The sequence below is a fragment of the Sinocyclocheilus rhinocerous genome, unplaced genomic scaffold (assembly GCF_001515625.1).
Source record: "Sinocyclocheilus rhinocerous isolate Xijiao unplaced genomic scaffold, SAMN03320098_v1.1 scaffold193, whole genome shotgun sequence".
In the NCBI taxonomy this organism is placed as follows: domain Eukaryota; kingdom Metazoa; phylum Chordata; class Actinopteri; order Cypriniformes; family Cyprinidae; genus Sinocyclocheilus; species Sinocyclocheilus rhinocerous.
This window is the reverse complement of record NW_015627585.1, coordinates 796,236-822,152: the sequence shown is the minus strand read 5'-3', so window position 1 is coordinate 822,152 and position 25,917 is coordinate 796,236. Positions and strand designations below refer to the sequence as shown.

Below are 25,917 nucleotides of genomic sequence, written 5' to 3'. Positions count from 1 at the left end.
ACTGTAGGTCTATTGGTGGGTGGGTGCAGTTTGTGGTACTGTAAAATTAGTAATTTTTATTGGTTGATGAAAGGGATATTTCACTGAAATATGACATTTTTTCACCCTCATGTTGTTCCAAACCTGTATGACTTTTTCTCCAGTGAAACACTAAAGGAGAATTTATGAAGAATGTATATGATAACTGTCTTGTCATTGCAAAAAAAATGTGGATTTGAAGCTTTCAAACTTCAAAAAGGATGTGAAAGCACCATAAAAATAGCATATAAAAGTAGTATATTGTGGGCTTTTCTGAAGTCATATGATCGCTTTTGGTGTGAAATTTGAGAATGTAACTTGAAATTTCCACTGAAAAAAGAATGTCATACAAGTTTGAAATGACATAAGGGTGAGTAAATGATGACAGAATTTCCATTTTGGAGTGAACTAAGCCTTTTGGGACTTTTCTTTTCTTTCTATGATTAAAAAGCTTTTAGTACTGTGATGGGTCACCACATGAGGTCCAATATAAAAATCAGGATCTTAAAGCAAAGGCGGGGCATAGAGGAGAAACAATAATGTACAGTATGTGGAAAATAATGTGTTTTTTTAACTTTAAACCGCATAAACACATTTCATTACACCAAATACACAAAATAATGTTCCTTTTAGCAGCATCATATGACCCCTTTAATGGATTTATTCCACAGGGGTAGTTTTTTAACCACTGGAGGCAGTGGAGGGCACTTCAAGTCAGTTTCATTGACCTGACTCAATGTGCACATCCTTTTAGTCTAGCTCTGATAATGAGGACATTGCATCCAGTAGCCAAGTCCTCTGCCTGTCCTTTTTTGTAGATGGATGTTAGTTGCACAAATCAGTTTTACTACTTTTGCAGCTTTTCAAAAGCATGTGCCTTACCCACTGCAAAACAAGAAATGAAACAAAACGAGAGGAAAAAATTTTGCATTATCATGTGAAAGTGTGAGACTAATGTCTAATGTCTCAGGCATGTTTATATTCACTTTTTTTGTCACAAAATTCAGCAACTGTAGATTTTGAACATGAATACTAGTGTGGTTGTGCAGTCGAGTAATTTCTGTTAAGAAGATAATTGTCTAATATTAGGTTTAATTGAGAGCAAAGTAACCAGATCCCATCAGATGACACTGCCTGATAAAGGAGCGACTGTCTGTTTTACAGTCAATATTAGTGTTTGTTTAGCTGTACCCGTTGTTACACCCATCCTGTCATCATCCACCTACATAAACTGCACTTACAGGCTGAATGATATATGACTTTAGCTCTGCTAATCTCAGCCTCTTGTTATGGCATATTTATTCCTTCTTGATTCTCTAATGGATTTAAATGGATTTGAAAGACTGGGCAGCAGTTGAATGACTGCTGAAATGATTCAATGATTATACACTCCATTCTGTACTCAGATGCACATACTGTGTATATAGACCACACAGAATCAATCCAGCCTTTTACTGTATCAGCTCAGTCCTGTAATTCAGTTAAAAGGGTGGATGGCTATAGTCTAGTTATTAGCCATATTTTAGGGTTATATTAAATATATATAAACATACTTTCAGGAAGGTAGATAAGAAAATCTTTTAGGTGAGTGAGCTGAGCAGAGGATGTATTATTCATTTTCATTTTATTTTATTTTAAGGGATCTTCAGTAGATCAAGGTATTTTTGAAGTAGTGACCCTGACTTGAGTAGATTAAGGAGGCTTTATGTAATTGGAAAAAGTCTATTTCAACCTTATACTGTGGATAAAGATGTCTCAGTTGGTGATTTCATGAGGACTTAGGTGGTTGCTAATCATCCAACAAGCACAGTTTTCTATCCTTGGTTGATTTTCTATTTAAACAGGAAGTTTGGGCCTAACATTTTGAAGCGCCAATCCATTGAAAAGAAAAATCATAAAAAGGCCAGTAGGGTTTAGTTAGCTACATAACAGCTATGATTTGCTGCTTTCTGTTTAGTTGCAGTGGGTATTAGGAGGCGGGGGAATCTAACTGTAGAGAGCATCTGATTGGACAAAAATTTGTGTAGTGCAGGATGAGTCATCACTATTTTTGTCCCTTTTCCAAGAGAAAAACTGTACATTAAAAAAAAAAGTTTTGTCCATTACTTTTGTAGACATGTCTACATTTTGGTCTGTTTACAGGAGTTATCAGTTATGTAATCATTGGGAAACTGATTTTGCTCATTTGTTGAATTTGTTTCGCATAACAAACTTGCTGTCATGAGATATCAATGTACAGTTTGTGCACTTCGTGTTCAGAAAAAAATAGGCAATTAAGCAATTGCCTTGTTCTCATGACAGCAATTTTGAAGCTGTAGTCACTGGCAAAGATCTGTCTCGAAATGCATTATGAATGCTGTGGTATTTTTTGTTTGCTTGTTTCTCTGACATCTGACCCCTTCTGGAGATGAATTTTTAACGACTGTGGAAACAGAAGACAGGCCTGTGGTTCTGACGCTGCGCCGTTCCAGCTCTCCGTGTCAGGCGCTAATTCTCCACAGCTCTCCCTCCGCCCCCCGTCACAGGCCATCTCTGAAGCTATCAGAGAGTGTAGTTTCTGCTTTTTTCCATGCTGGAAACAAGGAGGTGTTCAATGCTGACACAGTGTCCTGTATTGTTGTGAGACAGTCAGGACAAATGTGGTCGCTGTGTGTTCACCCAGTTGTGTAGAGTGCCATTTTTTTCCCCCACAATAAGTGTCCATTGTACTCAGGAATATCTATTATTTAATAATAATAATAATATAATAATTTAGAAAAAAATATTTATACTATATGCATACAGTATATATATGTTACACTTTATATTGTAAATGATTTACAAGAGATAAAACAGCATTATTATTTATTTATTTATTATATATATATTCTAGATAAAGCATGCGTGTTCAGTTTAGGCTGTTAGCTGGAACTAGCTTGCACGAACACTTACCTGTAAATATAACACTCACCCACTCATGTGGTCAGTTGATGAATTATGTATTCATAAGACCATGTTACTGATCATGTGAGAAGACTCAGCCAACACATGAGAATGAAGCATAAAGTAAGCAATTGTTTGTGTCTTGTTTATCCCCTTACGCTAGTAGCTCCCGCTCACTGCACTAGCATGCTACGTCTTGGCGGGTGGCGAGGCCCTCAGAGGTATTTCCACAAACACCGGATTAAAAAGAGGGCGAAATGACATTCCAGGCCAGATAAACTGAAAAAAAGAGTCAAGAGGATGAACATGACGTGCATTTTGAAGGAGCTGTTGTCTTGACACGGAGCAAAAGGCTAATTATGCTGGAGAGTTTCATATCACCTGACTCATCAGTTCACGTCTCCTCCATGCTAAAGTGTTTTTTTTAAGATAAAATGGCTTTTAAAATAATGCAGAGACTCATGGAATGCTCACTCTGAAGGCTTTTACCACGTAGATGACTGGCTTTTAATAACTTTCAGCATTAGCAAACATTCAAATACATGTCATCATGAAACTGGTGATTCATATATTTTTATGTATTATTCCACTACAGGCACTTCTATGCCCCAAGTGTTTATTTTTATTCAATAGAAGTTCCATTTTAAAAAATGCATTATAAACATTAGAATTACATTTTCAAAACTGTGAAAATGTAAATAAATGTAGCCATTTACCGTTCAAACATTTAGGGTTGGTCTTTTTTTAAAAAGTGTCTTATGTTTACCAAGACTGCATATTTTTTATCAAAATACAGTAGAAACAGAAATTTGATTACAGTTTAAAATAGCCATTTTCTATGTGAATATTTTATATAATATTATAAAATGGTTAATAGGAATATATGGCATTTTATATATATATAAAATGCCATTTATTCCTTTGATGACAAAGCTGAATTTTCAGCAGCCATTACTCATTATTGGCTTTACAACATTTCTTATTATTAATATTATAATATTTCTGTGGAAACCATATGATTATTTTCTTCACTTTTGAATGCATCTATGTTGAATAAAAGTATTAATTTCTTTAAATGGTTAATAGGAATATATGGCATTTTATATATATATAAAATGCCATTTATTCCTTTGATGACAAAGCTGAATTTTCAGCAGCCATTACTCATTATTGGCTTTACAACATTTCTTATTATTATTATAATATTTCTGTGGAAACCATATGATTATTTTCTTCACTTTTGAATGCATCTATGTTGAATAAAAGTATTAATTTCTTTAAAAAAAAAACATTCCACAGGCCCACAAGTGCCTGTAGTTGAAGAAACACCCATATTTAAATGTATTCCTTAACAATATGGTAGAATGATAATTCATTTGACTTTGCCAAGCACCTCATTTTGGAGCAGCTTCCTGTTTTTAGAGAATAGTACAGGAATGTCTGTCTACAGATTCGTCTGTTGCATGGTTAATCCACTCAGCATCAGCTTCAGCGTCCTCTGCGAGAGAGCTGTGTGTGTGTGTGTGTGTGTGTGTGTGGTGATACTGAGAGCGCTGGCACCACTGCTTGACTGTAGGGCCATTTAATGTGATCAGTAGCAGTCAGCCAGACTCTGAGCCACGCAGTGCCGTTGCCAGTCCATGATACAAATGTCAACAAAGACTTTCAGTCGATTGTTCTGCTACATCCCTCTCTGTTTCCCCTCAGCCTGCCCCTCGGTTAATCCTCGGACTGTTCCCCACAAGGATTGCAGTCACCCACGATACAGCTGGAGGCGTGCTGGTGTAATATGCTGCAGTAGAGGCATACAGATGAGCCATGGCTGCTTCGCTAGAAGTGCAGTGACACAAAGAAGGATGAGAGACGAGAGGGATAATGAAGTAATGAGGGAAGAGGGACGAGGAAGTGAGTGGGAGTAGAGGGATGTATGATGGGCCTGGCTCAGTTTCACTCACCCCTGCAGTTCTGTAGAAATTCGCCGAGAAAAATAAGAAGCTCTCAGAGCCTTTGGTGGGATCTCACAACACGCAATAAAAATGTAGTGCTCTCCGAACAGCAAAACGCTTATACAAGCTTACATTTCTTGGCTATTATACAAGGTAGCAGTTGGAGCCAAAGACCTCGCAGGCTGCTGGGTTTTAAATATAAGACTGCAGTATGCCAGAGTGTATGAGCAATAGATAGAGGATAAAGGATCGAGTGAGAGCTGATCTACTGTATGATGAGAAGACAAAAGAGATGCACTGAGTTTGTTTGAAGGCAGCTAACAGGTGTATTGATCTAATGGTAGAATGACAGGAGATAGAGGTGAGGCTGATGATAGCGAGGTGAGTCGAGTGGGACGAATCAATGTTACTAGATGGGTGAAAAAGCACAAAGATGATCACAAAAAGTATTGCTGTTAGTCGGACCGAAGCCAAGAAAAGATTCAGCAACTACTTAGGTACCTACTGAAGTAAACAGTTTTTTTCTGTTCTGTGGAGTTTTTCATTTATTTATTTATTTTAATTAATAATTAACAGGCAGACTGATAATTGAAAACACTGATACATTTCATACAAGGCCCAAAGTTGCCTTGATAACTTTTTCTTAATGCTTATTTTATTTTCCAAAAAAAATTAAATAAATGTATGTGTGTGTGTATTATTTTAGTTCTATTGTTTTTAGGTTTTTTATTTTAATAAATTGTAATTTATTATTGTAATTAATTTTAAATAGTAATTTATTCCTGTGGTGGCAAAGTTGGATTTTCAGCAGCCATTACTCTATTCTTCAGTGTCACATGATCCTTCAGAAATCATCCTAATATGCTGATGTGCTGCTCATGAACCATTTCTTATTATTATCAATGATGAAAACATATGTGCTGCTTAATATTTTTTTGGAGTCCCCCCAAAAAATTTGAATAGTAGTGTGTTTGTAGTAGTCTATGTCTGATACGGTTTAAAAGAATCATGACAGTCACAAATATGCTTTGTTCATTTTATTCCTTTTAATTTTTTTTATTTGTACTATATTATTTCTTTCAATTGAATCACTTAACGATTACGATTTAAATCATGTTTTATGTCACTCATTCTAAAAATCTCAAATGGTAAATTTCTGTATCGAATTACGCTTCAAAGCCAATGTTTATTCACTTTCGGTGCCTGGTGACAAACATTTTTGTCTTCAAATTATCATATGTTTAAGCCATGTAAAATTAAAAACCATGTAATTATATTAAAGCAAAACATAAAGTGTCTTAGACAGCTACTCTATAGGTGTCTATAATGAATACAAAAGAAGATGTGAATTATTATGTTCTCCCATGGCATGTCAGACCTGACAGTAGCCTTCAGCACACTGCCCACTCTTTGTTTGTTGTGTAGAACCCCTCATGGTTGTCATGTCTGGCAGATTCACAAAAGACAGTCGGCTGCTTTTTAGCCAGCTGTGGAGTGTGGACTGTCAACACACACAGTGATAGTTGGTTGAGCTCAGGAGAATACAGGAGAATAGGGTGTGAGGGAAGCTCTGGAACAGATCCACTGAATGTAGAGATGGATGTTTCTAGAAATGTCTTCACTTTCATGTTAGACCTCTACTCAAGGGAATGTTTCTGGATATGCCCTCCTGGCATCTTTGTATAGGAGTCTATAACTGTGTCAGGGAAGCCTTGAAGCTAAACATGTTACTGTCCAGCCCTTTCTGCCAATATGATTTTCATCAAATCCATTGAAGAACTGTAGACAATGGGCCCAATGCACTTCAGCTAATCATTCGGTCAGCAATGTGACTTCTCAATAATGCATAGCTGTTGATCAGTTTACATTATTGATGTTGTAATGTGCACTAGAGATTATGCTTGCTTTTGTCCCAATGCTTGGATACTCTACGCTCTGGTTTCGGAGTGCTTTCTACCACGTAGGATTTGGATTCATTGGTTTAGGCTTGTAATTAGCATAAAACGTCAGATTTTAGTCTAATTGGCTTTCTTCACAGATGAGATAGCTTTGATTCTGCTATGATCAGTCATGGTTTAATAGAAGCTGATGATTCTCATGGTGGCAGCTGCTGGACACACTGACAACTGCCTGCTGGTAAATGCAGCATGTTCATTTGCTTAGTGGTAGAGCAGTGTGGGTTCGATTTATATATATATATATATATATATAAATTATTATTTAGAAGATTTATTTTAATTAATTTAGAACATATTGTTAATCAAATATTTTATTTAAATATATTTATTTAAAAATATTTTATGTATATATTTCTTTTTGGGGTCATTTGTTTTGTTTTGTTTTTAAAGAAATTAATAGGCTACTTTTATTCAATGAGGATGCATTAAATTGATCAAAGGTGACCATGAAGACATGCTCTTTCTTTCTTTTATCTATTTATATTGTGCTTTTCAAAATAAATTTCAAAGAAGCAGAAAATGAATGTTTCTACAATTAAGAGTGATCTGTTGTCAGAGGTGACTGTGTCAAAATAATGTCTATATGGCAGAAATGTACAGTTCTAAGATTATGCAAATCATGCGGTTAACGTCACGATTAATGTAAGCAGACACATGTATGCTGTGATAAATAATTTCTATTTCAAATTAATGCTGTTATTTTTAACTTTGTTTTCATCAAAGAATCTTGAAAAAAATGTATCAATGTTTCCTCAAAAATATTAAGCAGTTTTCAACGTTTATAATAATAAGAAATATTTGTTGACCATTGAATCAGCATAAAAGAATGATTTCTGGAGGATCATGTCACGGTGCGCTACTGTGAGTAGGGTTGGGTACCGAAACCCGGTACCAATATGGCACCGGTACCTATGTAACCGGTATGTACTAGAACTAGAGATGCACCGATCGATCGGCCAGGGATCGGAATTGGCCGATTTTCCTCATGATCGGCCCGGATCTATGATCGGCCGGTCAGTCTCACCTCTTTCCGATTCCAAGCCGATCCGTTTCGTTACCAGCGGCACAGGCAATAACATCATCCGCGCATTCTCGACTAACAAAAAATCGGAAATCGGAATCGGCCAAGAAAATTGCAATCAGTGCATCTCTAACTAGAACCGAATCAGAACGCAGATTTCGGTGCCACCAATGCTTGAACGATCGATTGAAATATTTGTTCTCTGGTTCTCTGAAACGGACGTAAGGATCACTGGCACCGCACATGAAAAATTATTTCCCAAACGCACCTGACGTCGTAATTACGACTTGTCAACTCGTAAGTACGAACGTCCCAGGAGGACTTGAACGCAGCATAAGAACCGGGAACACTTTACACAAGACATGGCGAGAAACACCTGGAACTAATGAAACATAATAACATGAGGGAAAACACAGCTGGAAACAAATGGGAAACAATCAGGGAGCAGGAACAGGAAAACCAAATAAGGGCATGGAAACACATGGGGAGCAAAACACACACAAAACACAGAACAGAGTCTGACAGATCATGTGACACTGGAGACTGGAGTAATGGCTGCTGAAAAATCAGCTTTGTCATCACAGGAATAAATTACATTTTAAAATATATTAAAAATGAAGAGTTTTAAAATAACTTTTCATTTTTAATATATTTTAAAATGTAATTTTAAAACAATGTAACAATATTTCTCAATATTACTGTTTTTAATGTACAGTATATATATATATATATATATATATAAGTATATACAGTATATATACATAAACTGTTCTTGAAAGTCTTAAAATTGTATTATTTCTATATTAACCCTGGAACTTTCCTTAGGAAGTGTGTTCTTTTAAGATGAAATACTGTTGAATCTGGGTCAGGGAAACTTATGTGTCACCATGAGGCCACAACTTATCCAATGAAACTGTTTTTATAAGGAAACAGATAAGGGGGAGACAGGCAAGTGTAGCATTGGCATGGGGCCCATTTTTGTCTGAGGACCTGCTTAGGGGTCACACCACTGTGCACAGGACCATCACTTACACTGAGAAGATGGCAAATGACAGTTTGTGTTTCAGCCGATAAGCACCATTATGAAGACGCTCTGATGCAACAAGAGACATTGCCTCACAGTCTCACTATATAAAGAGAGAGAGAGAGTATGAGATCAATAGAATTGTACAGTATATTTGTACAGTATATACGGAACTAAATCCCTTATGGCCCTGCATGGTTCGCATACTCCATCTTTTGTAACAGTAAAAAAAAAAAAAAACTGCTTTACACGGCTGTTTTAGTCTTGTGACCTCAGTATTGTGACATTGGCCTTGGCTTTTTCTCACTGCCAGGTGTTCAAAACCTACTCCAATGAAGATTATGACAGGAGGAATGAAGAGGTGGACCCGGTGGCATCCTCGGCTGAGTATGAGCTGGAGAAACGGGTGGAGAAGCTGGAACTTCTCCCTGTAGAACTAGAAAAAGGTGACTAGCAGGACGGCAGTGTCAGGTTAATCATTTAGGATAGTTATTATAAGTGAGAGTAGGTCTAGTTGTCACACTTTTGACTCCAGAAAATAATTTTCAGTCAGTTTTTACTCGTATAGTTTTAACCTTACAGCTGTTGAAACCGTATAGCCCCTGTGACAACTAGCCCTTGTATAAGCTTTCTCAAAAAAAAACAAAAACAGGATAGATATAAACAGGTTTTCAGGGAAATATTCTACATGTATTTGCATATTTTGTGAGTGAATCAATGGTAAGCCTTGAATATTGATCAGTTACAATAAACATGCATCCATCCAACAAACATCCAATGATTTAGTGAATTGTCATTCTTTCCATTTGCTCACCACTAATATTTTTCCTTTCATTGATTTGTGTATATGTTCATCTGTGGATGTCAGATGAGGACGGCCTGGGCATCAGTATTATAGGAATGGGGGTCGGCGCTGATGCAGGCCTGGAGAAGCTGGGCATCTTCGTCAAGACTGTCATAGAGGGTGGAGCAGCAGAGAGAGATGGAAGGTAAACTAAACAGCACATAGAAAGTAGTAATGGACGTATATATTGGTATTATATCACCCTACGTTTTGGAAATGGATATGAGTATTTTCCATGTAGAAAGAAAAACTCCATTGGTCAAACAATAGTTCAAAATAATGGGTTTCTTGTCCTTGCTCTGTTCAGCTGCACCCAGAGTGAGAGAATCCCTGAGAGTCCGTCATGAGATTTGCACATTGCCTAAAATTAAAGCAAAGCTTTTGGGCTTTATCACTGATTGTAGCTCAAGAGCCTGACAATCCTAAAGAGAGGGTAGGGATGGGAATGAAAGCAGCCCATTTCACATCTGGCCAAACACTCTAGTCTAGTAATTTTAGTAAACGGTTTTTGGAGAAAATGCTTTTTGCTTTACCAAGTTTGAGACCACTAGTGAAAATTTTTATTAAAATAGAAAAGTATTTATTTTTTCATTTTTTAATTAAAATTATATTAGCAGCATAAAATTTTGTGTGAAAAGTTATTTAATGTCTTAGTATTTGTTTTGTCTCCCTTTAGTTTTAATGGCAGCAGCAATCAACAAATTTGACATGACTCTACAAGTTTATGTAAAACCGGTCGATCATGTTTTCCAGCAAGATTTGAAATGATTCAAAGAGCATCTTGAACTTCAGTTGAATATCTGTACAAAGAGTCACATGATCAGTGTCACAAATTTACTTATTATTGACCTAGAAATAGTGCAGAATCTGAAGTATTTCTTATTCATTTTACATTATAATGTTTCTTTAAAGATTATTTTGAAATTCTAAATCTTTAAGTTTATTTCCAAGTTTGAGATTCTGAATCCCAGTCTTTCAATGTGGTCTCAGCTTTTCAGCTGAGTGACATCAAACACTGCTGAAATCTTGAGAAATTTTTACTTGTTTCAAGATTACCAAGCAACTGCAAGCTTTGCAATCAGGTTTCAAAAGGACCAATCAATAGCCAGAATGTAATTTCCCCCACCATTAACTCAAGCTGTTTCTGAGCTGAGTGTAACAATGTAGGATTCGACAGTGACATTGAAATCTTTGCACTGGAGTCCTTATTTTTTGCATAGCAGAATTATAATTTCCTGCTTTCAGTGTTACTATATTGGTGACATTGCAAAATGCATGTGAAGGTCAAGCTGTGCTTACGCCACACTCTTTAGGTGCACATTAGGATTCAATCTTGCAAGCATCCCTCAGTCTGCTTTGCCTGCATAACAGACGGGATTTGCCAGGAGCTCAATATCCAGACAGGAATCAAGGGTCAAGGCAATTTGGTCAAACTCACAAAGCTCATTACAGATATCACACAGTTGGAGCTCTTCATGCACACACTGTAGCATTCTGAAAATATATTATCACAAGTTGTTGAGGAGCTTACTCGTCCTTGTAATCTTATAGGATTGTAATTCCCTCTGTCTTTTAAGCATTAGCTGCTGAAATGAAAGAATGTGACCACCCAAGTCCAACTGAAAACATAAAAATATTGTTCATGGTTCTCAACCTTTTTTGTCCTTTTTAAGTCCTATGGCCTAAATTATTTACTTGAAGTATTCACTAGGATTTTAAGTAATTATTACATAATCAAAAATCATATTTATATTCAGTCATGTAGTATGAAGTATATATTATGAATGTATTTTATTAATGTATAAATGTACTGTATTTTATTAATATATAAATTTTATTAATGTATGCACTTTATTTATGTTAATTCATGTGGTAGTATAAAGAATATATCTATAAAATATATAAAAATTATAAAATACTTTTTGTTATTAATTTATTAATTATAAAGTGTAATAACATTTATTAATTAATTTTTTTACATAATCAAAAATCATATTTATATTCAGTCATGTAGTATGAAGTATATATTATGAATGTATTTTATTAATGTATACATGTACTGTATTTTATTAATATATAAATTTTATTAATGTATGCACTTTATTTATGTTAATTCATGTGGTAGTATAAAGAATATATCTGTATAAAATATATAAAAATTATAAAATACTTTTTGTTATTAATTTATTAATTGTAAAATGTAATAACATTTATTAATTAATTTTTTATGTAATTATTAACATAAACAACAACTACAATAATAATAGTTTTTATTACCATTTGATTATTCCATATTATGAAACAATAATTTAGTAGTATAAAGAATATATTTATAGAAAATATGTTTTAATATAATAATAATAATAATCATCATCATCATTATTATTATTACTGCATATTATGAATTATGAAATTAATTCACTCTTGATACTGGTGTCTTTACATATCTGCCATAATTATGCAGAAATAAATCTTTATACATCTTTACAAACTTTAATTTGCATCAATACTTTTATCTTAATGTCTTTAAAGCCATTCTCACTGAAGTTCTGTGTCAAACTCTAAGGGTTCACAAACTCTGGGAAACCCTGTCCCGGGATGTACTGTGTCCTTCATACATCAGGTAGTATAAAGAATATATCTGTATAAAATATATAAAAATTATAAAATACTTTTTGTTATTAATTTATTAATTGTAAAATGTAATAACATTTATTAATTAATTTTTTATGTAATTATTAACATAAACAACAACTACAATAATAATAGTTTTTATTACCATTTGATTATTCCATATTATGAAACAATAATTTAGTAGTATAAAGAATATATTTATAGAAAATATGTTTTAATATAATAATAATAATAATCATCATCATCATTATTATTATTACTGCATATTATGAATTATGAAATTAATTCACTCTTGATACTGGTGTCTTTACATATCTGCCATAATTATGCAGAAATAAATCTTTATACATCTTTACAAACTTTAATTTGCATCAATACTTTTATCTTAATGTCTTTGAAGCCATTCTCACTGAAGTTCTGTGTCAAACTCTAAGGGTTCACAAACTCTGGGAAACCCTGTCCCAGGATGTACTGTGTCCTTCATACATCAGCATATTTGTTCCACTTAAAAAATTAATCATAGCAGAGTGATGAGAAGGCCCCAGGCAGAACATAATTAAGCTTTTATTAAAAAAAGTCATCTCAGAATGACAGAGAAATCGATGTTTAGTATTCATACAGTTCTCCAAACCTGTTTTAGAGATTGCACAATGTCCTAATAGTGTCACTATAACAAGCATTACAACATAACAACCTTCATTTTCCACAGAATTAAAGTGAATGATCAAATCGTGGAGGTTGACGGCACCAGTCTGGTGGGAGTAACTCAGAGCTTCGCTGCTTCTGTCCTGAGAAATACACAGGGAGTGGTCAGGTAAGATACGAGATGTCTACAGCCATTTTTGCTTGGTTATTATGTCTCATTGATCCCAGATTTGCCCCTGAATGCTGACCGCAAGATCCTCACATCCCCACATCCGAATCCTCACCGTAGCTTACAGGCTGCTAGAGTGACCAGTGTTATTATTAGCGTATGAAATAGCATGACATGCCATCGTCTTTCCCTCCCACTCAGCTTTCTTGTGAGAAAAATCACAGACTTCTTATTAGTGTATCTAAACTCCCCTTAGACACGGCAGCTGAGAGCATGTCTTTGAAAAGCATATCGGCCAGCAGGAGTACTTCACACTGTAAGAAAACAAGACTCTTCATTAACAGTAGAGCTGTACAGCATGATGGAGCATATTGTTTTTAAACAGATGCTGTCAGTGGTGTATCATACTTCCTCTGTAAACATAAACACACTGAAAAAAATTACTTGATTGGAACTATGAATTTACCTTCAAATGTATGTTTATTTAAAATGGTTTAATTAAATATTATTTCCTTAAAGGGACAGTTCACCCAAAAATGAAAATTCTGTCAGCATTTACTCATTTTCAAGTTGTTCCAATTCTGATTTTTTTTGGGTGAAATATCGCTTTAAATGTGACATTTTGAGAGGGACAGAGCCTTCTTGATTTATATGGTTTCATATAGCCAGGCAGATACTGAAACAGTCTGCATAAAATAATTTTCTTGGTCAGTACTTTTGTCTTATTTTCCAGTAAAAAAAAACATCGAAAACATCCTTGAAATGAAATAAAGGTACTTTAGAAGAAAAATTGTTTTCAGATATATCTTAAATTGTTTCTCTTCAAATATTTGTCCATATATCTAGCTTAAAACATCAAAAAACAGATGAGTTAAGAAAAATAAATGTGTATATAATTGATAAAATATATATGTAATAAATATAAATATTAAATAATATAATTAATATATTTCATGATCAATAATATTTAATAATGTATAATATTATAATATAATATATTTATATAGTTTATATATTTATATAGTCAGATTTTTACTGGAAAACATCAAATTCATCTAGTACTATGAAGGTAAGACATCATCGTAAGTGTTTCTTTGTTTTTCAGCTGTCTATCCTTTCCTGGTTTTGATATATTCCCTCCTGCTGGTTATTTCTCTCTGTTCTCACCGATGAGGCATTGTGGCCCAGATTTGGAATTTGTGCTATATTTAACCTACTGTAAGAATTAAGGCAGGTCTTAAACTCTATCTGCACCAGTGACCACCAATAAATATATGAAGATTGACACTCTATTAAGAGCGATTCATTGCTGTGATGATTCAGTGTCAGAGTCTAAGGAATTTTATAGCAAGTTGGCAGGAACGCCTCCTCACTGGGTGAGGTGATGCGTATATCCTGAAATGCATCCTGTCACTCCAGATGTATGTGAATAATAATGGTGGGTTTTGCCAATAAGAAAGCTCTGTCCTGGAGCAGTTGGGATCCCTGCGTGTGGTATCGAGATGGAAGAGAGGACTGTTTCCAGGTCAGCTATGCTGCAAAAGCAGCAGAGATGCTTGGCATCACACAGTATTGGCCCAGTTGTTGCTTCAGATGTAGATCAAATTTGGGCCCTTATCTGTGCCTAATGCAGGGTGATTAGGACTCCATGCTGAGCACTTCCCTGCTGGTTCTCCAAAACATGGATTGTGCAGTGCAGAGGATGGGGTGAATATTATTGGAGGGAATTGTCTCAAATTATTAAACATTTTCACTCCTTTCATGTTATGGCTTGTAATTGATAAATGGCATGGCATATATTAAAATTCTATACCATTATGTCAAATAACCTAAAAGGATAGTTCACCCAAAAATGAAAATTACCCCATGATTTTCTCACCCTCAAGCCATCCTAGGTGTATATGACTTTTTTTTCTTCAGATTAATACATATCGGTGTTAGATTAAAAAAATGTCCTGGCTCTTCCAAGCTTTATAATGGGGTTGAGATTTTGAAGCCCAAAAAAGTGCATCCATCCATCATAAAAGTACTCCACACGGCTCTAGGGGGGTAATAAAGGACTTCTGAAGCGAAGCAATGGATTTGTGTAAGAAAAATATCCATATTTAAAACTTTATAAACCTTGACCTCTAGTTTCCACTAACTTTTACTAATTTCATATGCATGTCTGTGTGCATTGAATTTATTTAATACACGAGTTTCACAATTTGAGTTGAATTACTGAAATAAATGAACTTTTCCACGACATTCTAATTTATTGAGATGCACCTGTATATGTAAGTCATTTGTAGGCTGATGTCTTGCGTAGAAAATCTGTTTGGCCGATATATTCAGTTTTCCACTTAGTCAGTAGTTAGTTCTTAAACTTCAGGTTCACCGATGGGTCTTAAAAATAGCACCAGTACACCAAGGGAAACAGGGATTTTTCACAGGTAAAGTAACTTTAACATTTTAATGTTGCTTGCATAAAATATTTGACTTCGAATTAAATATTTGATTATTTATTTATTAAGTTATTTGAAATTATTTGAATGTATTATTGCTCAGTATTGTAAGACAGGTCAGAGATTCATTCTCTGCAATTCTGTTTGGTGCAACTAGTGGTGCAGAAATGACAAACTTTACATTTTATGAAAATCTTTCATTTTCAAGTTTTCGATGTTTCAGCATTAATTCTTTCCCTGATTTTCTCAAGTAGAACTGTTAACATTTTTAAACCGTTATTATGTTCACTTTGTCACAGTCATTTATCACACTGACCTCGCAAGAATTACCTCCTGTCACATTCATTAATTTATGGGGTATATTATAAAAGATACAATCCGTCAATGAAATGAGAACAAAATCGTCTGTTTGAGGCCAGACACTGCAAGAAAAGAGCTTGACATCTTTCACTTCACTGAAATAGAAAATTAGGGTTTTTTACCGTTCTCTATTTTACTGAATGACATGCTATTTCATCTTCCACATTTTTATACCCACCCCATTTATGTAAAATCTATTCTGTTCTATGTCTCCATTTGAAAATCAATAGCCATAATAATTTTTAGCCTTTGCCAAACTGCATTTGATCACAAAGCCCCCCTCCCTTCTCATTAGCAGTTGGTATGTCTTTGCAGGTTTGTGATTGGCCGAGAACGTCCGGGACAGCAGAGTGAGGTGGCTCAACTCATCAGCCAGACTCTGGAGCAGGAGAGACATCAGAGAGAGATGATGGAGCAACAGTACGCCCAATATGATGCTGATGATGACGAGGTGAACACAGAACAGGTCTCACATCAGAGCTTGTCTGAGCATGTCAGCGACTGTTGGAACAGGTTAATCAACCGTCACAAGCCAGTTGGAGCAGGTTCAAATCTATTATCCATGATTCGTCCATGCTACAAGCCTCAGCCTGTTACAATTTGTCACATCAAAGTGCAGCAGGATGAAGCAGTTCTGCTAGTCAAAATCTATAGAAAACCTAGCTATAACCTGTCAGTCATATTAAAAATAATACTATGAATGCGCAGTTCTGGTTTATCAGCATATCTGTTGTTTAATTTTTCTCACAGTATCCTACATTTGACCATATTTTTCTAAATTTGCAGCTGGAAAGATGGAAAGATAGTATAGTGCCATAAAAACACTTGTTGCTCCATCTATTTAAGTCTTCCTGTTGAAATGAAAAATCTAAAATATAAATAAAATATAAATCTAAAAATCTAAAATATAAATGTCAGTTGTTTCCTCTAGATGAGGGGTTTTCAAAAAACAAAGTGGGGCTAATAGTTTGAAACATTAATATATGTATTTCCTTACTAAATAGAAGTATTAATGTGTGTGTAAATACACATACACACACTCACACACATATATAACATACATATATATGTATGTATGTATATAAATAAAATAATAAAAACGTAACACATTTACCAAATGATATGTTGCTGTTTCATTCAGCTTTTAACATGGAATTCAAGTTTATTATTATTAGTAGTAGTAGTAGTAGTAGTAGTAAATGTTAATCTCTTCTTCTCGGAGTAAAAAAATAGTTTATTTTAATAATTTTCTTTGACTTTAATTCAACAAAAATAAAATTTTAAAGTAGAAAATTGATAATATCCCACTTGATATTTTGTTTTTCACACACTAAAAATCAGTCTTACTACAAAAAAAACCCAAATAGTTGCCATGCTATTTCTCCAGTGCTACAAATTAGATTTCAGCACTGTCACAAAGTGTGCTTAGGTTGTTGAGAGCTTCTCATGGGAAAAACACCCACAGTGGCAGCTTTCTGCTCCATGGAGAGTTGATGGGGTTTGTTATATTACTAGTCACTGAGCAGTTATTGCTCAGTTCTCATTAGCGGATCGGTGGGCAGCCTGGCTTTCCAAACAAGAGGTGCCACAAGTCTGTTGTCACGTCTGTGACTGTGCTACGATCTGTTTTCAAAGGATTCAGAGCGGTGCATTACCGTAATGCATGCAGATCTGTCACAGCGGTGGGATTCTATACGAAAGGTCTGACTGAAGAAAGCATTAAATTAATTGCCCGCTACGATTCAAAGATAATTACATCAGTAGACCAGGCAAAGCAATTTCTACCTTGTGATTTGGAGGACACGGACAATTTAGCATTATAGGCTCTCGTGCAGCGCAGAATGATGCAAGACTCACATGTACTGATGCAAGAGTGACTTTTTAAAGCCTCTCATTATTTGTCAGTGAGAATCTAAAATAGCATTTTGACTGGATGTATGTGTTGAAATCTCACATTATACATTTAGCTGATGTCATTCTTATGTACCCGCATGGTTTTATTAGTCCTCCTCTGCGGTAACGTCTGGATATTGTGTAGCGGCTGGCTCGGCTGCACTCTTGAAATGGCTGTGCGATCAGCACTGTTTTATAATTCTGGCACAGGCGGCTACTCCCAGCAGACAGGCTGCCCGTTAGGAATTGTAATGAATGTAGCAGTCCTTGCTTAAGATTAGCATGCTTGCGTGTGGGTGGGTGGGTGTTTGTTCGTGTGAATGTGCCATGTGTGTGCTTGAGCGTCAGCACATGTGAATGTCTGTTTAAATGTGTCATATCAGTGTCATCTAAGAGAGATGAAGGTTTAGGGGCTGGTGTGTTCACTGAGGCAGAATGGTGTGAACCTGCCTGAAATCTTGCTGTGCTGTGGATTAGCAGCTGCCAAAACCATTCACAAGCTGCCTGCCAACAGTAAATGGCCTTAAAACAGCAGGGTCCTGCAGGATATAGTGGTTACAAGGACATCCAAGAAAGGTTCGGAAAGGTTAGTGGTGATGGAACAGGCATACAGTAGTATCAGCCACATGTATAAATATATGAATTTCGCAGCATTATATAATAGTATACTAAATAATGATTTTGTAACCGTTTTGTAACCTAATTTTTTAAGCCATTGTTGCTGTTACTTTTAACCAACCATGACAGTAACTATGGACATCATGAGTTCTTAATTAGCATATAGATTTTTTTTTTCTAGGGATGCATAAATAAGTAGTGTATTGGTTATATATGTATGTGTGTGTGTGTGTGTGAGTGTGTGTGTGTGTGTGTGTGTTTTATCATTTACCTTTGTCATTTATCATTTACCATTTACTGTTCTACTGATCACACTAATCATTTAAAACTCTGCTAAATGTAATTTTGAAAATGTACAAAAATAATGCCCATTTTAAAAAAAATGAATAAAAACTGAATATCCATTTTCTTACTACACATTATAATGTTCCAAAATTCACATGTAGCATTTAAAATAATGTATTAAAATTAGTGTTTTATTTTTTATTTGTTTAGACAAAATAGTATAGAATTTTACTATAATATGAAATATAATAAATATAACTTAATTAGCTATTTTGTTAACTAATACAGTGACATTCTTACTTTTTTTTTTTTTTTGTGGCTTAAGTACTTTCTGTGCCTCTTTATATTAACTTCTTGCAATTAGTTTCCTCAAACGTGTGTTATGGCAACCACCAGTGTGTTAAAAGGATGGTGACACATATACTAATTGAATGTGACACTCCAAAATTAGCTAATTTTCCCCTTGGGGGTATCTGAGAGGTAATATCACACTGATGATATGGAGTCTGTGTGCTGCGCTCCGTATCCTCTCATTTAACGTGTGTGAGGGGATGAGAGAGACTTGAGGAGACACAGATGAAACACAAATGAGACCACTCAGGTTAAAGCAGTACATCGGGCAGGGTTATATATGGCCTCCTTCCAGGCAGAATAAATTTGATCTGGAAAGGAGGCCTCCCAGGGAGCAGCCCTGCCCTGCAACCAGATACGAACCTCAGCCAAGCAGAACCAACCTGTCTGTGTGTGTCTCCACATCCATCCGCCTAAAATAACTTTGCCAGACCCACACGCAAGCAGGAGAAATAAATGCTATATAAATCATTTTAAGATAACAGACCAAACTTTTTAAAGTTTGGGGTCAGTATGAATTAAAAAAAAGAAAGAAAGAAATTATAATTTTATTCAGCAATGATGCATTAAATTTAACAAATGTGCCAGTAAAGACATTTATAATTTTACAAAAGATTTTTATTTCAAAAAAATTTTGTTCTTTTGAACTTTCTATTCATCAAAGAATTTAAAAAAAAGTATAGTTTCGCTTTCACAACGAAGCACACAGCGTCTTTACCACATGGCAGCGGAAACAACAAAACTACAACGTGAATAAAAGTTACGCCTTCTTTCTTTGCATGAACATTTGGGCGGCGTTATGCAAATCTTCCCACATAGTGACGTAGATATGTGGGGGCGTGTTAGAACGAGCCGTTTTAGGTAGGTGTGGCTGACTCTTAACTTTTATAAATAATATCTCTTTGGATTTGAGACTTTAGTCTTTGCAACTTTACAGATCTTCTTTATGCACCAAGAGCTTGTAACACTCCAAAGAGAAAGGAAAAATTGAAATCGCATCATATGACCCCTTTAAGCAGCTGAACTGTTTTCAACATTGATAACCATAAGAAATGTTTCTTGAGCAGCAAATCAGCATATTAGAATGATTTCTGAAGGATCTTGTGACACTGACGCTGCTGAAAATTCAGCTTTGCCATCACAGAAATTAATTATATTACTGTTTTAAATCAAATAAATGCAGCCTTAGTAAGCATAAGAGACAGTTAAAAAAACAGACCAAAATTGTTGAACAGTAGTGTATTTCATACATAAATGCCACGTTGAAAACAGACTAAAGTTTTCAATTTTATGCATGTGTTGCTACGCAATCACTAAGATGTTCAGAGTGCCTGCTAGAGCATTGCTACATGATTGCTAGGGTGTTCTGTGGGCTGCTAGGTCATTGTTTACTAGCTCAAGTCAAAAGACTTATTGAGATTTTGTTTGAGATATGGGATTTGTTTTATTTATTTATTTTAAATTTTTTGTGCCAAGTTAAATCATTTAAAAATGTGACAGCACATCTCAGTGATCTGTGCAAAATGAGGTAAAGTTCACGTTTCATTTGGCTAAGCATACCAGTTAATATAAAATCAAAGCCAGGTTTTTAGGATATGAAATGGTCTAGTATCTTTATTGTTGTTAAGAAAATACAGCGTCCTGGACACACAATGTAAAGTTGTTCCACCTATTAAAGATAGAAACCCTTCACATTGATTGCTCCAGTAAATGCAGTGCGGATGTTTATTCCCATGTGCCCATGCTCAGACAGGAGAGTACGCCACGGATGAGGAAGAGGAGGCAGGGCAGACGGGAACAGACCGAGATGTGGCCATTGAGGTTTTCGATTTACCTGAAAACGAGGACATCATCTCGCCATCAGAACTGGATGCCACCAAACTTTATCAGAAGTTTCGAGAGGTAAACCAAGACTGCATGCATTTTTTAACAAATGATTAATGAAAGGAAGTACTTAACCTTTAGAATACCTGAAAAGGTCAAGCTAAGTCAACTGTCAGCTTTATTTTCTGTCTAAATACAGATAAAAATTGTAATTTCGTTGTTTTTGGCAATACATTTCAAGTAAATTTTATGTTGAATAATAGCTTATCTTTTCAACTTTTTAATGATCAAAGAATCATGTTTTCAGAAAAATATTAAGCAACTGTTTTCAACATTGCTAATAATGTTTCTTGAGCAGCAAATCAACATATTGAAATCATTTCTGAAGGATCATGTGACACTGAAGACTGGAGTAATGGCTGCTAAAAATGCTGCTAAATATGAATTAATTACATTAGAAATGTATTACAATAGAAAGCAGTTATTTTAAATTGTAAAAAATTGCAAGTTCCTACTGACACCCTGCCATGACATGTTAATCAGCCTGAAGAAAATAGATCTGATTCACATTTTTCCTGTCTACAAAACCACATGGCCTAGATTCAGTATACATGCAGTGGACATAACGTTTCAGTATTGGTTTGTACCTAGGACTATCTGTTATCTTCACTGCTCTTCTTGAAAATTGCTGCTGATGAGAAACCATATTCTTTTGTGAGAAACGATGTAAATATTGTATCCCAGAATTCACTCCTTCCTCAATTGTCTTGGTCTTTTTCTTGCTCGCTCTCTGCTGTTATTTCTCTTGAGTCTGGATTTGTAGAGAGAGAGTGTCGTCAGGCAGAGAGAGCCTCTCTGGTCAGTTCCCTTTGAGAGGAGGACTGTCCTTGATCTTGCACTCATCTTTCTTCTACTCTCTCTTATTCCTTTGTGTCTACAGCTGCAGATTAAACACACTGTCACTGAAGCTGAGATCCAGAAACTCAAGAACAAGGTAAGAGGCTGCTGTATCTGCTAATGTTTTTCCCCCCGCAAAAAGCTACAAATTGGATCTTGTTGTTTTTTGTTTGTTTGTTTTTTTCAACTGGAATTTGCAGTACATTGAAGAAAAACAACAACTGGATTTATTGCAAGTTTCCCTTATACTTAAGACTTCCTTGTTTGTCATCATAAATTTCCTCTTACTTAAGCAAGAGGAAATTGCACCCGCAGGACTTATTGACCTCAGAAAGGCAGCAAAAATCAGTGTTATTTTTAGTATTATTTACTATTATGCACTTTTATAATATTTATTAATATTTTGAATTAGGTTTATATTTATATTGTCAGTTTTTAATTTAAATTAATTTGGGTTTTAATCATTTTGCAATTAGCTTTTGTCATTTTTATAAATTTTTTAAAATATTTCTACATAGCATTTATTATTATTTCAGTTTTAGTTTTAGTTTTAGTCATTTTAGTACCTAAGCTTATTTCAGTTAGATGCTAAGGCAAAATTTCTCATTTTTATTTAAATTTTTTAAGTTTAAGTTTTTTGTTGAATATATACAGAGTTCTGGCATGAAACTCTAGATGGCGCAGTCCGATAGGTCTAACTCAATCTGACCTAATGACATCATTATCACATGGCACAGCTGATTGGTTCTCTCCTGTATCGGTAGCCAATGAGCTCGCTGTTTCTTACATGCTCACAGCAGCATGTTGTGGTTGTATTGGCGGTGCCAAGTCTCGGTACTTGCTCTGCCGCAGCAGCAGCAGCAGCGTAGCAGATCTATTCCGCCAAGACCAAATACATTAACATTGTCATATACATTACCATGCCAATCCCTCCGAGAGTTGTCATGACAGAATTATATTTTATCTTAGCTTTATTTATTTACTGAAAACTAGTTTTAATAGTCTTAGTTTCAGTGTATGCATAAATGCTTAAAGCACCTTCTCTTAAGCACCTTGTGAATTCAGTGGCAAATGTCATGAAATGTCTCAGCTGTTGTCTGAGAAAATCTCTTGGCATAGTGCTGACGTTTGCATCATTGCCATAGCAACCCATGTAGACGCGCCGGATGTTGACTTCACTGTCTGAACAAACATCAGATTTCATCACTTGTAAAATGACAGTGCAGACAGTCAGGGCTACGTTTGAATTTGTTTATGGTGTGAACAAAGCCATTTATATTCCTCTTGCTCATATGGACATGTTGACATGTCTATCTATCGTTCTATCATTCTATCGTTCTATGTATCGTTCCTTTAAAATAAAAGTAGTATGCATTGTGTTGGTTTTGTTTTCTTGCTATCTTTAAAGCCAGTTTAAACAGTTTACTATATGCTTTATTGACTTTGTGGGATTTTTACCTTAATTTCCTCCCTGTGTCTCCATCCTGGTTTCTCTATTTAGCTGGCCGCAGTGGAAAAAGAGAAGGCACGGTGGGAGAGAGAGAAAACCCAGCTGAAGCAAAGCATCGAGGACAACAAGGAGAGGATGCTAAAACTAGAGAGCTATTGGATTGAGGCTCAGACGCTGTGCCATACGGTCAACGAGCATCTGAAGGAGGCCCAAAGTCAGTATCAGGCCCTGGAAAAGAAGTACAACAAGGCCAAGAAGCTCATTAAGGACTTCCAGCAGAGGTACAGATACTGAGATGATCGAAGTGTACCTTAACTCTGTCCTTTAAACATAAGAGAATTCATAGAGAATACTAATTATGTTTCAGGTAATTATAATACCAGCGCAGCGCTGAAGAGAAGGATCTTGATTATGTGGTTGCTGTTCTATCACAAAAGACCACAAATGAGCTCATTACGATGAATGGCAGTAAAAGAGCTTCTGAGTTTTTAAAGTTGAGGTGCTACATTTAATGCTTTCTTGCTAAAAAGTAAAAAATAAAAGTATTAATTTCTCTAAAAAAATCTTGGTGACCCAGAACTTTTAAATGATACTGTAAGCAGGAAGGCACGACTAACAACTGATTTCAGTAGACCTTGTCATGTTGCTAAGCTAACAGCACTATACTGTTTTAAAAATGAACAGCACATACAAATAATATGTATAATGGTAATTTTTTCAATTAGACTGAAGCTTTTTTATATTTTTTATTGAATTAATTGTATTTATAATTAACATTTATGTCACTTTGCCCACAATCTCGGATGGATATTGAGCCTGTTGCAGTGCATTATGGGACTGGCTTCTTCACAAATGATACATGTCATTGTTGCCTGCAGAATTTGAACAAGAAGAAGCCTTAAAATTCTGCATAATTATGCTACCTACCTTTTGTAACATCCTTTGTCAGGAGTGTGTTTGTGATGCTGCACATAGGCGGGGCTCTCTAGGTTTTGGCACAGAGCCCTGGTGACAAGAAATGGCTTGTAACCATTTATATGCAATGTCTGTTCTACGGTAAAACAGTTGTCATGCTGGACTAGGTATATGCTGACGTAGCTGGTGAAGCTAAATGATCTAAAGCACATATATGTGACTAGTCTTTTCAACAGGGTGGATTTTGTACTTAAATGCAGTTTAGGTTATAATTGAAAAGATATGTTGCCATTGTATAATTGTAAACTGTGCTGTCTTCATGATGTCTGTGTGGCTGAAGGTTGAGAGAATCACAGCGCGCATTTCTCAAGCCGAAAAGTGTGTGAGCTGATCTCTGTGGTCGTTTCTATCACAACTCTTCTCCTCTGGAGCCTGAGTGCCTTTAATTGTGATTTCCCTTCAGGCGTTATTGCCATAGTTAACTGCAGAGTCGCTGTCTATCCATGCCGACAAGCCTGAGTAAGCAGTCATGGCACTCCATTGTACAAGACATCTCTCAGTTGACAGTAGTTTGATGGATTAGTTTTTTTTGTTATTTGCTTGATAATGAGGTTCTGTGCTCTCGAAGCCCTTCGAAATAGACTAAAAGGTCCACGTCTCAGCCCATATATGACCACAAACATTATTGTCCTTTTGCCAAATCTCTGTCTTTGCTTGCGTTCAGAGAGATGGAGTTTGCTCAGAAGGAGGATGCAGAGAAGAAGAGGCTGGAGGAGGCAGAAAAGGCTAATTTGGCTGAAATTCAGAGTCTTCAAGTTAGGGTAATTATCTGCACACACACACACGTCAGTGCACTTCACTGCATTTCATGGCAACTGTCTCGTACTGTGAATCATCCAAAGTCCATTTGCATTAGTCAGTTTGTGAGCCCACATGGAAAAGGTATATTTCAACTGAGCAATATTCTTAAATGTTTTGCTGGAAATTTGGACGAAACAAAGTGTTGGAACAATATTAAAACATTACAAACCTTGACAGTTTGAATATTAATCAGGTAACGCCCAGTAGTGATCTCCTGAAGGTCAGGAAAGTGAGCGTGTCAATAAATGGGGCGCTATTAGCATGCACAATTCATTGGGAGTGAATTCCACCTTCTCACAATATGTTTGGACAACCAGTATCAGAATTTTTCTAAAAAATTATTTAAAATCTCAGTACATACTTTTATTGTAGTTAGGTATGATTCATACAGGCTTGTAATTATCTTTTACAAGCGTCATACTGTGAAATGGGCCACATACATGGGCCATAAGAAACCGACATATAGAATAGAACATGTATAGATAATACTTTAATTCAGCAAGGACACATTAACATCAAAAGTGACAGTATAGAAATTTATAGTAGTATAATGTTGCAAAAGCTTTCTATTTCAAATAAATGCTGTTCTATTGAACTGTCTATTAATCAAAGAATCACAAAAAAATATTAAGCAGCTCAACTGTTTCAACAGTGATGAAAGAAGAAATATTTCTTAAGCACATTACTTAAGCACAGCATGTGACACTGGGAATCATGTGACATTCATGTGGCACTGAAGACTGGAGTAATGACTGCTGAAAATTCAGCTTTGCCATCACAGGAATAAATAACATAAAATATATATATGGGAAATAGAAAACAGTTCTAAAATAGAAAA

The 25,917-nt window shown here is 35.4% G+C and overlaps 1 protein-coding gene across 5 annotated transcripts in view; it reads left to right on the top strand.

Moving 5' to 3' along the window:
- The window catches only part of LOC107731638 (neurabin-1-like), a 48,753-nt gene that overhangs the window by 9,730 nt on the left and 13,106 nt on the right, over positions 1-25,917 (top strand). For all 5 annotated transcript variants that reach the window (XM_016542810.1, XM_016542789.1, XM_016542780.1 and 2 more), the window contains exons 3-10: positions 9,203-9,335; positions 9,758-9,878; positions 13,077-13,181; positions 16,301-16,436; positions 20,882-21,034; positions 21,897-21,950; positions 23,355-23,584; positions 24,943-25,039. In XM_016542810.1, coding sequence (XP_016398296.1) covers positions 9,203-9,335; positions 9,758-9,878; positions 13,077-13,181; positions 16,301-16,436; positions 20,882-21,034; positions 21,897-21,950; positions 23,355-23,584; positions 24,943-25,039 — 1,029 coding nt within the window. The remainder of the gene's footprint in view (positions 1-9,202; positions 9,336-9,757; positions 9,879-13,076; positions 13,182-16,300; positions 16,437-20,881; positions 21,035-21,896; positions 21,951-23,354; positions 23,585-24,942; positions 25,040-25,917) is intronic.